At 50.9% G+C, this 13,507-nt stretch overlaps 1 protein-coding gene across 5 annotated transcripts in view; it reads left to right on the forward strand.

The window, feature by feature from the left end:
• The window catches only part of RGS3 (regulator of G protein signaling 3), a 242,348-nt gene that overhangs the window by 61,901 nt on the left and 166,940 nt on the right, over positions 1-13,507 (forward strand). For 4 of the 5 annotated variants that reach the window (XR_012642096.1, XM_074973668.1, XM_074973669.1 and 1 more), the window contains 4 exons: positions 7,664-7,722; positions 8,699-8,793; positions 9,819-9,887; positions 11,242-11,302. Coding sequence is in view for 4 of the 5 variants with exons in the window: in XM_074973668.1 (XP_074829769.1) it covers positions 7,664-7,722; positions 8,699-8,793; positions 9,819-9,887; positions 11,242-11,302 (284 nt within the window). In the remaining variant the exon portion in view is untranslated. Of the gene's footprint in view, positions 1-7,663; positions 7,723-8,698; positions 8,794-9,036; positions 9,235-9,818; positions 9,888-11,241; positions 11,303-13,507 lie in introns of those variants that run through there. The other variant, XM_074973671.1, reaches the window with a different exon arrangement.

A 13,507-nucleotide genomic window follows, 5' to 3' on the forward strand; every position in this document is an offset into this window, starting at 1 on the left:
CGTTCAAGTCCATTTAAATCAAAACTATCACCGTGCTTCAGGAGGCTCTCTAGGTTCTTGCACTTCGTCATTTGCTGCTCTTGTTTTCCTATTTTGTTGAATTTAGTTACGTCATACAAAAATCCAAACTGTTCATGGTGTGCTCGTAAGGTATTAAACCTTTCATCAACGGCAGATATTGCTTTATCCATCACAACATTAAAAAATTCAACCTCAAATTTCTTTTCTGGATCGTCTATGGGCTCATCTGCGCCTTCATATTCCGCTTACCGTTTTTTCCTTGAAACTCGTGTCACGTTCAGACACGGAAATTTAGGTTCTACACCGAGTGCCTGTGCAAGCTCTCTTGCTGTAACTGTGCTTCTTTGAATCCATTTTCTCTGTATTTCACTAAAAAGTCTCATGTGTTGTTTAGTAAGGTAAGTGTTGAATCAAGCTGCATCATTGGACTCTGCATTATTTTGCTTACACTTGAGATTTTAACAAGAATGTCTTACCAGATTACGACAGATGTTAGAAACTTGAAGCTTGATATTTCAGAGGCCAATGACTGTGCTTCACTTTTAGCTTTTGGATATCTGGTTTCTTCTGAAATAGCAACCAGTGCTTCGTAAACTTCCTCAGATTGATATCTCAGCGTTTTTGCACTTTCTACTCTGCTTTCCCAGTGTGTCTCGGATAGAGACTTAACAGTAATACCATTGACGTGCTTTGAATATTTGCCATCGTTGAGTGGAAGCTGAAAAGAGCATGTAAATGCGTTGCAGCAAACCAAAAAAAGAAATAGCTTCTACAGAAGACTTGGCCATATCACACAAAATCAAATTAAGGCTGTGGCATGTACATGGAACAAAAAGGCTCGTGGATTTTCTGCCAGCAGTCTAGCTTGCACGCCAGAAATGCATCCTCTCATATTGGCACCATTATCATAGTTCTGTCCTCTAATGTTCATTACGGACAATCCCATTCGTTTTAGTTCATCAAGGAGAGCTTGAAGAAGTCCAAAACCTGTAGTGTCCTCTACTTCTAAAAATGTGATAAATGATTCCTTAACTGTAATCTGTGCTGAATCATTAATGTCGACAAATCTCACTACTAACGACATCTGTTCTTGATGACTTATGTCCGGAGTACAATCTAGAATTACTGCAAAATATTTTGCCAAACTAACCAATGAAACAATGTTGTCTCTCACTTTCACTCATTAGCTTGATCAGCTCATTTTGAATTCTTGGTCCCAAATAGTGGTCATGTATTTCATTTTCAGTTATTCTTCGGAGACATTCACTCATCACTGTGTCAAACTTTCCCAGTAGTTGTACAAGGCCCAAAAAATTGCCATTTTTGGGCTGGAATAATTTCTCAGTGCTTCCTCTAAAAGCAAGATTGTTTGTTGATAGATATTCAACAATAGATAATAGACGTTCAAGAACACGATGCCAATGCTGCTTCTCTGACTCTAGCAATCTTTGATTTTGGGCATCAAGAGTTGTCTGATTTTTTAACCTTACACTCAGCTCACACCATTTGTGCATACTTTCAATGTGGTGTTGTGCCTTTTCATGTTACGGTAATATGTGACTAAGATTTTTCCAATCATTAATACCCATGGTTGCTACCTTAAAGTTGCAACTATTGAAAAGCTTGCATGGGAAACAAAATATAGCATCCTTGCATTTAGAGTACACAAGCCACCGTCTGTTGACAATTTCACCATTAGAAAGTCTTTTGTAGTAATTGTTCTCTGTGAATTTCCTACCTCTAATGTCTTTAGGATATTCAACAGCTTTTATTCTCCCAGGGCCTTTCTCAAGTATAATGGCACGGAATTCGTTGTTTAAAGATTGCGGCCATGTGCCAATGTCATCTATATCCCATGCTAGTACAGTTTCAACTGTTGTAATTTCTTGTTTTGTGTCTGCATCTGTTTCAAATGATTGTTGTGTGTGTTGTTGCTTTTTTTGAGCTTTGTCTGCATAAAAATTTTCTTCGGCAGTTACATGATGATCTTGATCAACTTCGTTGTTTTCATGACGTACAAACTTAAGTATAGAACCCTTCTGTGCTTGTACATCTAATCCTATTTCATCTTTCCGTTTTCTTTTTTGTGATCCGGAAAGTTGTTTTCGATATGACATAATTTATAAGGGTGTTTTTTAAAGAAATAACTGTTTAAATGATCAGATTATCAGAAATATCATTTAAAATAACTAATATAGGATGGTCGTGAGTCTGTGACCTTGAGCTAGTGTGAAGACACCTCATAAGGTGCTCTGCCCTGACTGAGACACAGTAGAGTTGGAAACCCATATCATTTTTACAAAGCCACTTTTTAGTTTTAAATGTATAGTGGGCTTAATGTTAGTTACAACTCTCTATCAACCTTACACTGTAACTAGATCAATGGCATTATCCAGTTTAATAAGCTGGGTTTCCAAGCAGTGGCAAAATATAACCCTAGTTTTACTCCTAGGTAAAGCACAAAGTGACCAAAATGAAGTCAGCACAGAATCATCTCATCTAGGTTAAGGCAGCACAGAAATGCTACCGGAGTCCTATTGTGCCTTGTTTTTGTTTGGAAAGACATTAGCAATAGCAGCACATTTTGGGTCCGGCCAGAAATACGTGATCAATCACCGCCTCTAAAGTTCCATCAAAAACTGACATTTTCACAGCTCTAGCATGACTGCTGCACAGATTCTTCACAAGGAAGCGTCCCTGGCCTTTTTAACTCATATTAACCGTGTATTTTCTTTATGAAAGTTGGACAAAACGCAAGACATTGGCTGCCCAACCTCTGGGCTGGCAAAAGCTATCCTGACTCACGGGGAAAAAAAGCAAGAGAATCTTCGTACAACATACGGTCACTCTGTACACGAGTCAGGAGATGAGCATATTCCAGTTGTTGGAGGGCTCTATTTAGCAGTAACAGGGCTATAGGAAAGCCAGTCAACGTTTTTTGTTTCTCTGATGAAAACTGGCCCACTCCCTGCCCCAAACCAAACTTGTCACACATAATTGTGAGACAACTTAATTTTCTGTTTTTGGCTAAGATATTGATTTTTAAAAAAAAAATATTGAAATTGGATTCAGGATTGTTAGCAAGCATTTTTGGCAAACAAAGTTGTTAAATGACAATCTAAATGGCAACACAGTCCTGCTTTCATGCTTGGCTCGCTCACCCCCCAGCCTGCTGGTCCAACAGCTGCAGTAGAGGAGGAGATAGGTGGAAAACTGCAGTACCCCAAAATCCACCCCTCGGGGTGCAGCGTGGCAACAGCAGCAGCAAACCCTCGGGTCCGATCACACACCACTGGGCACCACTGCCAGCCCAATGGACCATGGTGAAGTTAGCACAGCATCTGATCTCAGGTACAGGGCACCCACGGAGCCACAGCAGCTCATCCTGCCCTGCGCAGCTCCCCCCGGATGAGATGGATCGCTGCCTGCTGGGGCGAGAGATGCGCTCCCCCGCTAGGGTGACCAGATGCCCTGATTTTATAGGGCCAGTCCCGATATTTGGGGCTTTGTCTTATATAGGCACCAATTGCCCCCACCTCGGGTGAGCAGACAGCAAGTGTGAGAAATCAGGACGGGGGTGGAGAGTAATAGGAGCCTATATAAGAAAAAGACCCCAAAATTGGGACTGTGCCTATAAAAGTGGGACATCTGGTCATCCTACCCAACCCCCATCCTGATTGTTCACACATGCTATCCGGCCCAGCCAGCTGCCTGTGACCATTCCAATCCTGGGGGCCGCGAGGAAGTGAGTCACTTTCACTTTCATTCCTCAGCATGCAGCCAGTCAGGGCCCCCCCCAGCCCAATCTAGCCCTGCCGGAGGGGAAGGGGGAGAGAGGGGTGCTCCGTGGGGGGGGGGGTGCTCTGTGGCAGGGGGAGAAGAATGGACATTATGGGGGGCAACAAAGGGTACTGCAGCCGCTGAGCCTGCCTCACCTCACGCCGGGGGAGGGAGTCACACTCACAGGTGAGTTCCTCCTTCCCCACCCCTACCCCGTCCCCTTCCCAGAGCCCCCAGCAGCCAATCTCCCCCCTCCGGCTCTCTCTAGGACCCAGCAGCCCTGCTCTTACACGCTGCACTGCTTCCTGGCTGTCCGGATGGTGCCCTAGGCAGAGTGGTGCCCCAGGCGGCTGCCTAGTCTGCCTCTGGCTAAGGACGGCCCTGGGGGCAGGCTGTGCTTTTCACCGGGCTGCACCGAGCCCTTTAGCAGGCACAGGACAAATCTCTCCGTCCAGTAATAGTGACTCTGAGTGGCCCTCAGCTGGCTCCTGAGCGCAACGTGGGGATCCCTCCTGTCACCCCCTCCAGGCCCCACTGCTGGGGTTGATTTCCCACAATGCCCAGCAGTCTGGCTCAGCAGCACAGGAGCTTGCAGTGCCCAGGGCGTGATAATGGAGTCCTTGTTTGTAACCACTGGAGCCTATGGCAGCTGCTGCTGGTGCATAGCGCCATGGGTCAGCCTGAACTCACCTGTGATTGGCTGAAGTCCCTAAGGCTGGACACCTGGACTTTCAACAGGAGGGAGGTGCCTCACCTGTGTGGGCACTTTGGAAAATCCCAGTGGGCACCTGCCTGCATGATTAGATGCCTAAAAACCTTAGTAAACAAGGCCCCATCAAATTAAATACACAGTGATGTCCCCAGTGACCGAGAGATGCAGGGGTTGGAGCCTCTGCAGTGATGTGAGCTCACCTGGCTTTTACTTCTGCTGGATACATGTTCAGACACAAACAGCAATGTTTAAAGCCTCACATTACCCAGGGAAGCAACTGCTCCCAGAAGCCTGGGGCCAAGTGCAGGTTGGTGTAGAATCACAGAATATCAGGGTTGGAAGGGACCTCAGGAGGTCATCCACTCCAACCCCCTGCTCAAAGCAGGACCAATCCCCAATTTTTGCCCCAGATCCCTAAATGGCCCCCTCAAGGATTGAACTCACAACCCTGGGTTTAGCTGGCCAATGCTCAAACCACTGAGCTATCCTGCCCCCCTCCTTAAAGGTGACCTGCAGAAAGCTGGGCTTGTGCCATTGATGCTTCATCATGCGGCATAAAGAAGGACAGAAAGATTTATCACAAATGGCCTTTTTACCTTAGCAATGTCAGGAATGGCAATTTTGGCCTTTGCTGGTGGCACTGGAGGTCTCAGACGTGTACTGGGAGCTTTGGTGAGTGCATTGCCCTGTTACCCCTGTGGGGAGTCCAGCAGCTTGGTTTCTGGGGGAGGCAAGGCTCGAGTGTCTTATCTAAGCCCCAAAGCTTTGTGTTCTGCAGCAAGCGACAGGCTTTCTGTGTCTCATAAACAGCCAAAAGGTCACGTTTTGGCCTAACTTATCTCCTTTGGCCTGCTGCGTTTCCTGACCTTGTGTGGTCTTGAGCTTCGCTCCCCTTGTGTGGCAATGCATTTAACTTTTACATTTAATTTCTGAAGAGCAGAGGAGAAGATGGGTCAGGGAAAGAACCAGGAGACCCAATCCTTCTTCTCTTCTGTGATGGTAACTGGCCTTTGGCTAGCTGGGGCCTCCTCAGAGCCTTAGGGGAGGCCTGGGGCAGTTAATAGCACACACAGAGACATGCCCACTCATCTGAACATGACCGTGCAAGTCGAGCAGACCCGGCAGGAGGGCCAGGGTCCGGCACACTGGAACACGGAGTGCTCCTGGTAGCAGACAGGAGGATGGATGGTCTAGTGGCAAAGGGGCTAGTTTGGGTCTCAGGACAACGGGCTCAGTCTTGTTCATGCCACGGACTCATTGTGTGCGCTTTGGGGAGCCACTGAACCACTCTTTGTCTCAGATCCCCATCTGCAAAATAGGGGCAATAAATTCTGGCCTTTCTGTGCTTCAGCTTCCTAGCTTTGTGGGCAGGCGCTGTGCATCTGTGCGGGAGGCTGAGCTATGCAGCAGTCTCAATGGTAGCAAGTGGAGCCAGGAAACACAACATGTTCTGCAGAAGGTATCTCTGTGCCCAAGGAGAAGCTGCCCTCAATGGCAGGACAAGTAGGGGAGCTGGGGAGCAGTGACTGGGAACTCCCTGAGCCAGCCGTGACCCATGGAATCCCAACATGCAGCAGCCCAGGGCTGTGTTGGGATGGAGTGGGGCTGGGGAATCCCAGAGCTGCATAAGGGTGGGCTGGGTCAGTGCTCCTCATCCTTTTCCAGGCTGGCATTCCCTGCTACAGCGCAGGGCCGGTGTCCAGCCTCCTTCGAAGGGTGGAGTTAGGGGTTACAGAACAAAGGAGAAGGGATGGTTTGGACTTGTTCTGACCCTATAAATGGCTGCAAGCGTCTGGCACAAACTTTAACCCGATGTTTTATTTGACTGGGGGCTGGCCTGGAGTGAGTCTTTTACTGGGTCCTTGCTCCACACTTCAAAAAGGATGGTAACAAATGGGAAAAGGTTCTGAAAAGAGCTGCAAGGATGATTTGAGGTCCGGAAACCTGACTGACAGTGAGAGGCTAAAGTAGCTCAATCTGTGTGGTTAATCAAGAGGAGGTTAGCATGTGATGTGACCCCAATGTATAAATCCCCATGGGGGGAGAAGCTTTCTGAGACTAGAGAGCTCTTTAAGCAGCAGACACAGAACGAGACCCAGTGGCTGGAAGCTGAAGCTGGGTAAATTCAAACTACAAATAAGGCAGGTGTTTTACCAGAGGAGGTGATTAACCCTTGAAACAACTCACCTCAAGATGGGGTGGATTCTCCACCCCTTGAAGTCTTTAAACCAAGGTGGGTGTCTCTTTCAGAGAGATCTGCTCTAGCATAACCAGGAATCCCTGGGGGAGATTCTCTGGCCTGTGCTATGCAGGTTAGATGGGATGATCGTCATGATCCCTCCTGGCCTTCACATCTGGGAAAGGGTCAGCCCCAAATATTGTAGTGGAAAACTAGGAGTTTGTGCAAACAGAGGGCTCTTACTGCAAGCCCTTTGCTCCTGTGCTGTTTGTGACAGCCTGATCCTGACCTAGACGAACCCAGGCCTCCCCTTGGCAGATGCAAAGCTCCTGCTGTATGATAGCAGGCCGTGTTCTGAATGGCAGCTCCTGGCTGTGCGCAGCTCTGACAGCGCATCACGTACAGAACAGTCTAGTTACCATCTCTGTGTGCTGGGGCCAGATTCTCATTTCACTCACATGGCTAGAAAGAATGGTGCCTTGCCACTGCAGTCAGTGCAGGGAGGCTGGCTTCACATAGGCGGAGCAGAGATGGAGCTCTGGCCTTTGCTATTTAACTTGATGATACATTTGGCCCGGGGCAAGGCGCCCGTAGCCCCAACGTTGTGTGAAGTCAGGTGGGTGAAATGCAATTTGTCAGCTGGATGCTGGGCTGCATCTGCTCCAAGCTCCCCTGCAGACGCACGTTTTCATAGGACAGTTTTACTTCAAAATAAAACCCTCCACCATTTCTCTCTGCAATCCCCCTTGTGCCCCACAAGCCCTCAGGGGCAGGGAGGTGCGCGTGCAAGGAGCCTGCCAGGCGCGGAGGCTGCCAGCCCATGTTCTATAAACCAGCTCTGGGTTAATCCTGCCAGTCAGACTTGAAAAGGAGGAGCTCTGCTTTCAGTGCCCGGCACCAGGGCATGAGCACAGTGCTGTGGGAAGATGCCTTGCTTATCTCTTTTCAACCATGTTTCATTTTCTTTCCAGTTATGGAAGCAAAAGGCCTGATGGGAAAAGAGTACAGGACATGCGACTCCTATGTGAAGGTGGGTTCTCTTGCTGCTCCAGGGGCTTTGGGTTCAGCTGGGGATGAGGATGTGACCACTTTGTACCCCTTCTGGTTTTGGGGTGAATTCCTCCAGGCATGCAGCTGGGCTCCCATCTTCTCTCTGTTCCTCTTCTGGGGCTCCACAGAAACTGAGGCAGAACCTTAGCATTGTGCCTGCCCATTTGTCCTGAACTCCCCCACTCCCATCCCTGTATTTACCGGCTGCTGAGTAACTTTCCTGCACCAGGAGAGCTAAGACAGCCAGTCTTTTGCAAGGTGCTGGGTGCATCACTGTGCTAACTGCACCTGGGGGCTATGGCACCCTCTGATGGAGAATTTGTTGTCACAGAGTCATTACTGGCAGAGAACGTGGGAGCTAGAGGGGAAAGCTCTGCCCGTGGCTGTCAGCGCTCATCATTTTTTGCAAGCCAATGCTATCCTGCAGACTAAGGAAAGGGATGATAATGGATGGTCAGCATTAGAGAAACTCCAGTAACTGCACTGTAGGGCACAGGGCTGAGCAATCCTGGTTAAATTGATAGCACCTTAGTAGGTCATTTCCATCTCTAGTTCCTCTGATTCTAACCGAAAATATGTGTCATGCAATGGACTAAGCGTTCTCCCTCAGCGGGTCTCAGACCCGTGTGTGTGTGTGTGTGTGTGTGTGTCTTTACATGGCCAGAGACTGGCTAGGAATATTTGCGCAAATCAAACACTGAATTCTCTGAATTGCTAAGGAAGAATTTCTCCTTTTCACATTGCCCAAAGGAGCTTTGTAATGTTGTGGCTAGACCTGGTCAGTGCAAAGAGACCTAAAAACCTGGCTAGCACAAACTACATCTTTGAGACTTAGCCATCCATAAAGCTGACTGGTGGGCCTTCTGATGATCTAAGCGCTAGACAATTGCTGGGTCTGTAGCGAGTTCGTATTTGCTTAAAGATGGCTAATGCGCTGTTTGTTTCTCTACATCAAGATGTCTGTAGTACCAGATACTGATCGGAAATGCAGGCAAAAAACCAAGACTGTTCCAGACAGCAAAAATCCCATCTTCCATGAGCACTTTCTCTTGTGAGTATGCAGGGTCCGAGGCAGCACCATCCTGTCCTTCCGCTGGGTTGTGTTCCAAGTGGGGCATGTGTTAGGAGTGGAGCTGGAAGAGAATCTGAACTGTGGCAAATGCTGCTTTAGCTTCTCCTGCCCAAGATCCCCTGTTTATTCTTACACTATTAGCTTCAATAAACATGCCTCATGCATGATGAGGTTTTGTACCAAAATGAAGAGTGACAGACATTATTTTGCTGTTTCTTGTAGCTGAAATGCCTTGAACTTTTGAACAGAGCTTTGCTGAAGCTCACAAAGCTGTGACTATACAGCGTGGCAGCAATACTCCTGCACATTTGGAGTTTCTTATTTGGTAGCTTCTATGCATCCATATGGAGTCGGGGAAAACATTCCATTTCCTAGACCCTGAGCCTGCCACGATCTGGTGGATCAGTATGAACAAGGAAGGTAAAAGGATTTCCCAAAGCTCTAGCATGTCCTTGCATGGGAAGGGGGCTGGTGGCTTGCAGCGTTTTGGTGGAGTTCATTATTTCTAGCAGACCTGCCTCTGTTGGATCTCTGTACTCATGAAATATTTAGCCTGGCACAGAGTGATTATTTAGGAACATGAATGATAGTGTTTTTGTGGTGTTCTTCCTTTAATGTTTAACATGTGTCTGTCCTTAAACACCCTGAGCTGTGTTTCAGCACCTGCCCAGGAGAGTTCACCTCCCCTTGCAACAGCTTGTCAATAACAAATGTCTTCTTTGTTTAACCACGCAAGCAGCATGGCCCTCAAGTTCTTCTTTATGTAATAAACATGGATTGGAACTTGCAGCCCCGTTAATTTTAGTAAATTAGTGCACAATAGCTCATTTGAGAAGAGTGCCATTTATAGCAATTGCTGGGAAGCTTCATGTAGGAATCAGTGGGGCAGGGAGTGGGGGCTAGGGCGTCACTGGAGCATTAAAGACACACTAAACCCACCCCTCGGTGCGTGTTCCTGGTGGCGTTGGGTGCTCTCATCCTGTCCTTTCTGGCTTTTGTTACAGCCCAGTTCAAGAAGAAGATGAACAAAAGCGTCTTCTGGTTACAGTCTGGAACCAAGAGAGAAATTCCAGGTAAAGCCGCTGCCAGGACGGGGCTGGGGTTGGAATGCCACTGAGCCATCTCTTTACCGAGGTTTGGAAAGGCTGGAGAAGGGATAAAAATACCATCTGCTCTGGCCACTTCCATGTGAGTTCCTTCGGAGCCTCGGTCACGTGGCCCAGCCTGGCGTCAGTGGGTGTCACGTGGTAGAGCGAGGGCATGATGTGGCTGCTTGATCTGAGCAGCATTGGAACCAGAGTGAGCCCCTTTGTGAGGGGTGGGTGAAGCACATCTGCACACCTGGCCTCTGCTTCTCCCCAGAGGGCACACACTTCTGCTCAGGGTGCTCTCTGTCGCACGCTGGGCCCCGAGTGCTGCTGGGAAGCTGTGGATGCTGACTGGTCTCTGGCCGTGACCTAGGGCTATCTGGGGCTGCTGCTGGGCTGACACTGAAGCAAACTCCTGTTCCAAGAGCAGACTCTGCTGGGGCCAGGGGAGCATTTTGCAGCGGCTTGTGGGTAATGTTGCTGAGAGGTCAGTTAGCCTAGGGGAAGCCTGCACAGCGTCTGCTCACACCGATGCCTGGTGGTAGCCCATGAATGGCTCACGGCCCACCCCAGATGCTGCATGCAGCTTCATAAGGAAGAATGGCACATGGGCAGCCTGTTTCGAGTTGTGCTGGCCATGGGTGCAACCAGTCCAGGTGTTCAGCATGGTCTCAGGTCCCTGCATGGCAGCTGTCAGCAAATGCCAGAGTTGTAAATGGCTGGGAGAGCTTTGGTCTCCGAGCAAATTCACTTAGTGCCAAAGCCGGTATACCAGGCGGGCTCTCCAGGGCCCCTCTGCTGTGCAGGGATGGATGCCCAGGCACGCAGAGCTGCCTCCGTCTCTACAGCAAATGTCCAGCAGGTGTCCAGCCTGGCTCCAGAGGATCGTTGGCTTTTTTAACTAGCTAACTAACTAACTAACCTCCAAGCCCCTGCCCCTCTGTGCCAGTCTCATGGCAGAGACATGGCTGTCTGGGGTGGGATTCCAACCACGGCCATCCTTGGAGTGACACCATGATCGGAGTGGAGAAAACGCAGGAGGGGCTGGACCGAAGTGCAGGGTGACCTGGCGAGATCAGTGCAGTGGGGGCTCCTGCTGCCTGCAAAGCCCTGCCCTCAGGGAGAGGACAGAAAGCCCAGAGGGTGCGTGTCTGGGGGAGAGAAGGTGTGTAGCTCTGTGTCTCGTTAGCCCTGTGCTAACATCATTCCTGCAGGAGCCAGGCCCTCCTGGCGGAGGGAAGGCACGGGAGCCGTGCTGGTGGGGAAGCTGCTCCTGGGTTTCTGGGTTAAGGAGGGTTTAAGGGGAGACACTAACCCTGCTCTCTGAATCCTTCTCCAGACAGAGCCAGCTAATCGGCTGTATGAGTTTTGGTGTGAAGTCGCTCCTGACCCCAGACAAGGTACAGTCCCTTGTGGGTATGGAGCACACATTGGGTTCAGGCCCTTCCTATGCGCCAGATGGGAGGAGGCGATGTCCTCCCGTCCGAGGCGCAGTGCCCTTGGCTGAGCCTCGTGGTGAAGCGCCCTGGGGCTGGGAGCGAGGGTGCCAGGGCCTCTCCGGGAGGCTGGCAGGAGAGCAGATTGGAAGTGACAGCTGGAGGTAGTTTTCCAGTGGAGAGAGCATTTCCAACAGTGTGGTGAGCACGTACCCAGCTCTGCAGAGGGCAGAGGGAGCTGCTGTGTTTGGTCTGGAGCTGCAGGGAAGGCAGAGGAGTCCTGACAACGGCCTCCCTGCCTTGCAGGTGCCTCCTTGCCCTCTCAACCGAGGAGAGCACCATGAGGCTGCTGAGGTGGGGAGCTGGAGGGCCAGGGGAGTGAGGGCATCATGGTGACTCTCTCAGCCAGTGGTGCCTGCTCATGTTGGGGGCACAGGCCATCGTCTGACAGGGACCCCATCTGCCGCTTGCTGGCACTGAGGACAGGCTGCTCTGGCCAAACACCAGTCCAGGTTCAAGGCTGCACAAGGCCGCCCGCCTTGTTTCTGTGAGGCCTGGCTGGGTGGCTCAGCAGCCCCAGGGTGGAGTGCCAGGCTGCACACTGGCCTGTGGCTGGTGAATGCAAGTGCTGCCCATCCTGCCCAGAACGGGGCTGTGTGCGGCACCCAGAGAGAAGAGATGCTCTGCTTTCCCTTCCTGCAGCACCCCAAACCCTGGGCTCCTCCCTATTGTGGCCGGCCTGGGGCATCCTGCTGCCTTTGTGCTTCCTGGGGGCCCACATTTCCCATCTGATCTGCAGATCAGTGACTGTTCACCCTGGCCAGACCTGCCCCACACTGGCGATGGTGGGGAGAGCAATGCCTGTCTCCCCGCATCCTGGAGGCCCCAGGAACACTATGACCTGCCCCCTGGGGGTCTGGCCCTTCTCTCTTCCAGCTGGCGAAAGCTCCTTCCCAGCCCTTTGCTGAGGCTGCCGTCTTCGAGCCTTGTCCTAGGCATGCGGAAAGGGCCAGCCCCTCTCACAGGACCTGGAGTCCCTGGACCCTTCTGCCAACACCCAAGCATGGTTCAGCCCAGGGGGTAGCCCAGAGATGGTGCTGGCCTTGGCAGTTGACCACCAGTTCTGGGCAATGGACGCAGCTCAGTGGTCAAGGCTGGTCGTCAGCCTGGGGCCCTGTGGACTGTGTGTAGCTGTCGACCAGATGGGGGAGCTGTACTTCAGTGGCTCCCAGCTCCCTCATGCTGGGCCCAGCGGGCGCCCTCCTGCCGCCCTCCAGGCTGCTGTGCCATCAGCATGCAGAGGACACTGCTCCACTGGGGCTGGCCCAGGTAGGTGTGGGGCGCTAACGGTGGCAGCCTGTTTGCTCAATGGCATAAGCCATTCCGGACACTGCCTCTGCTCCGTAGCCATGTCTGAGGCCAGGTGTCCAATGAGGCATTGGTTTAACTCTCTGAAACCCAACACAATAACACTTCCACTGTGCGTTCTGCCCCTCGGTCCCCAAGGGCTCTGCAGAGATCAGGATGTTGAACTTACCACCCATGGAGCCCCATTTTACAGGTGAGGAAAGTGAGGGTGAGAATTCTATTTCCAAGAGTGGCACTGGTTTGAGGTGCCTAGCTGTGGGGAACAGGGAGGGCAAGGGGCAGAGTGAATGGGGCACCGTGGCTAGTCAGAGTGGGGCAGGTGGGCATCAGGTGTGTGAGTCGCTGGTTCCAGTGTGGTGCTTACAGCAGGGCGTGGAAGATGGGGGAAGGAGCCTTCTGAGCCCGGCTGAGGGTGCAGCATTGTGCAGACTGGGGAGGAGAGGGAGTGGAGCTCCATGGGGCTGGTGTCCCCAGTTGGGAGAGCCCCGTCTCTAGCTAACAGTTAATGTGAAAAGCAGAGTATTGGAACAAGGGGGATAAACCGTCCTGTTTCAGTGTTTAACCCAATCCCTAACTAGAGACCAGGCTGCCACCTTCCTAGGAGCAGATTGTCTGCCATCTGCTGCTGTGGGACAGGACACTGGGCTAGACTGGCCTCGGATCTGAGCCATTCCGTGTTCGATCCCCCATCTTGTCCCCTTCGACTCCCCATCCCTGGCTGTCCTTGCTGTTAGCTGCTCCGTATCCTTTGGGCTAAGTCATGGCTAGCATGGCTGCATCAGGGCGTGGTACTGCAGACTT

This window comes from Natator depressus, chromosome 16 (assembly GCF_965152275.1).
Source record: "Natator depressus isolate rNatDep1 chromosome 16, rNatDep2.hap1, whole genome shotgun sequence".
Classification (NCBI taxonomy): Eukaryota; Metazoa; Chordata; order Testudines; family Cheloniidae; genus Natator; species Natator depressus.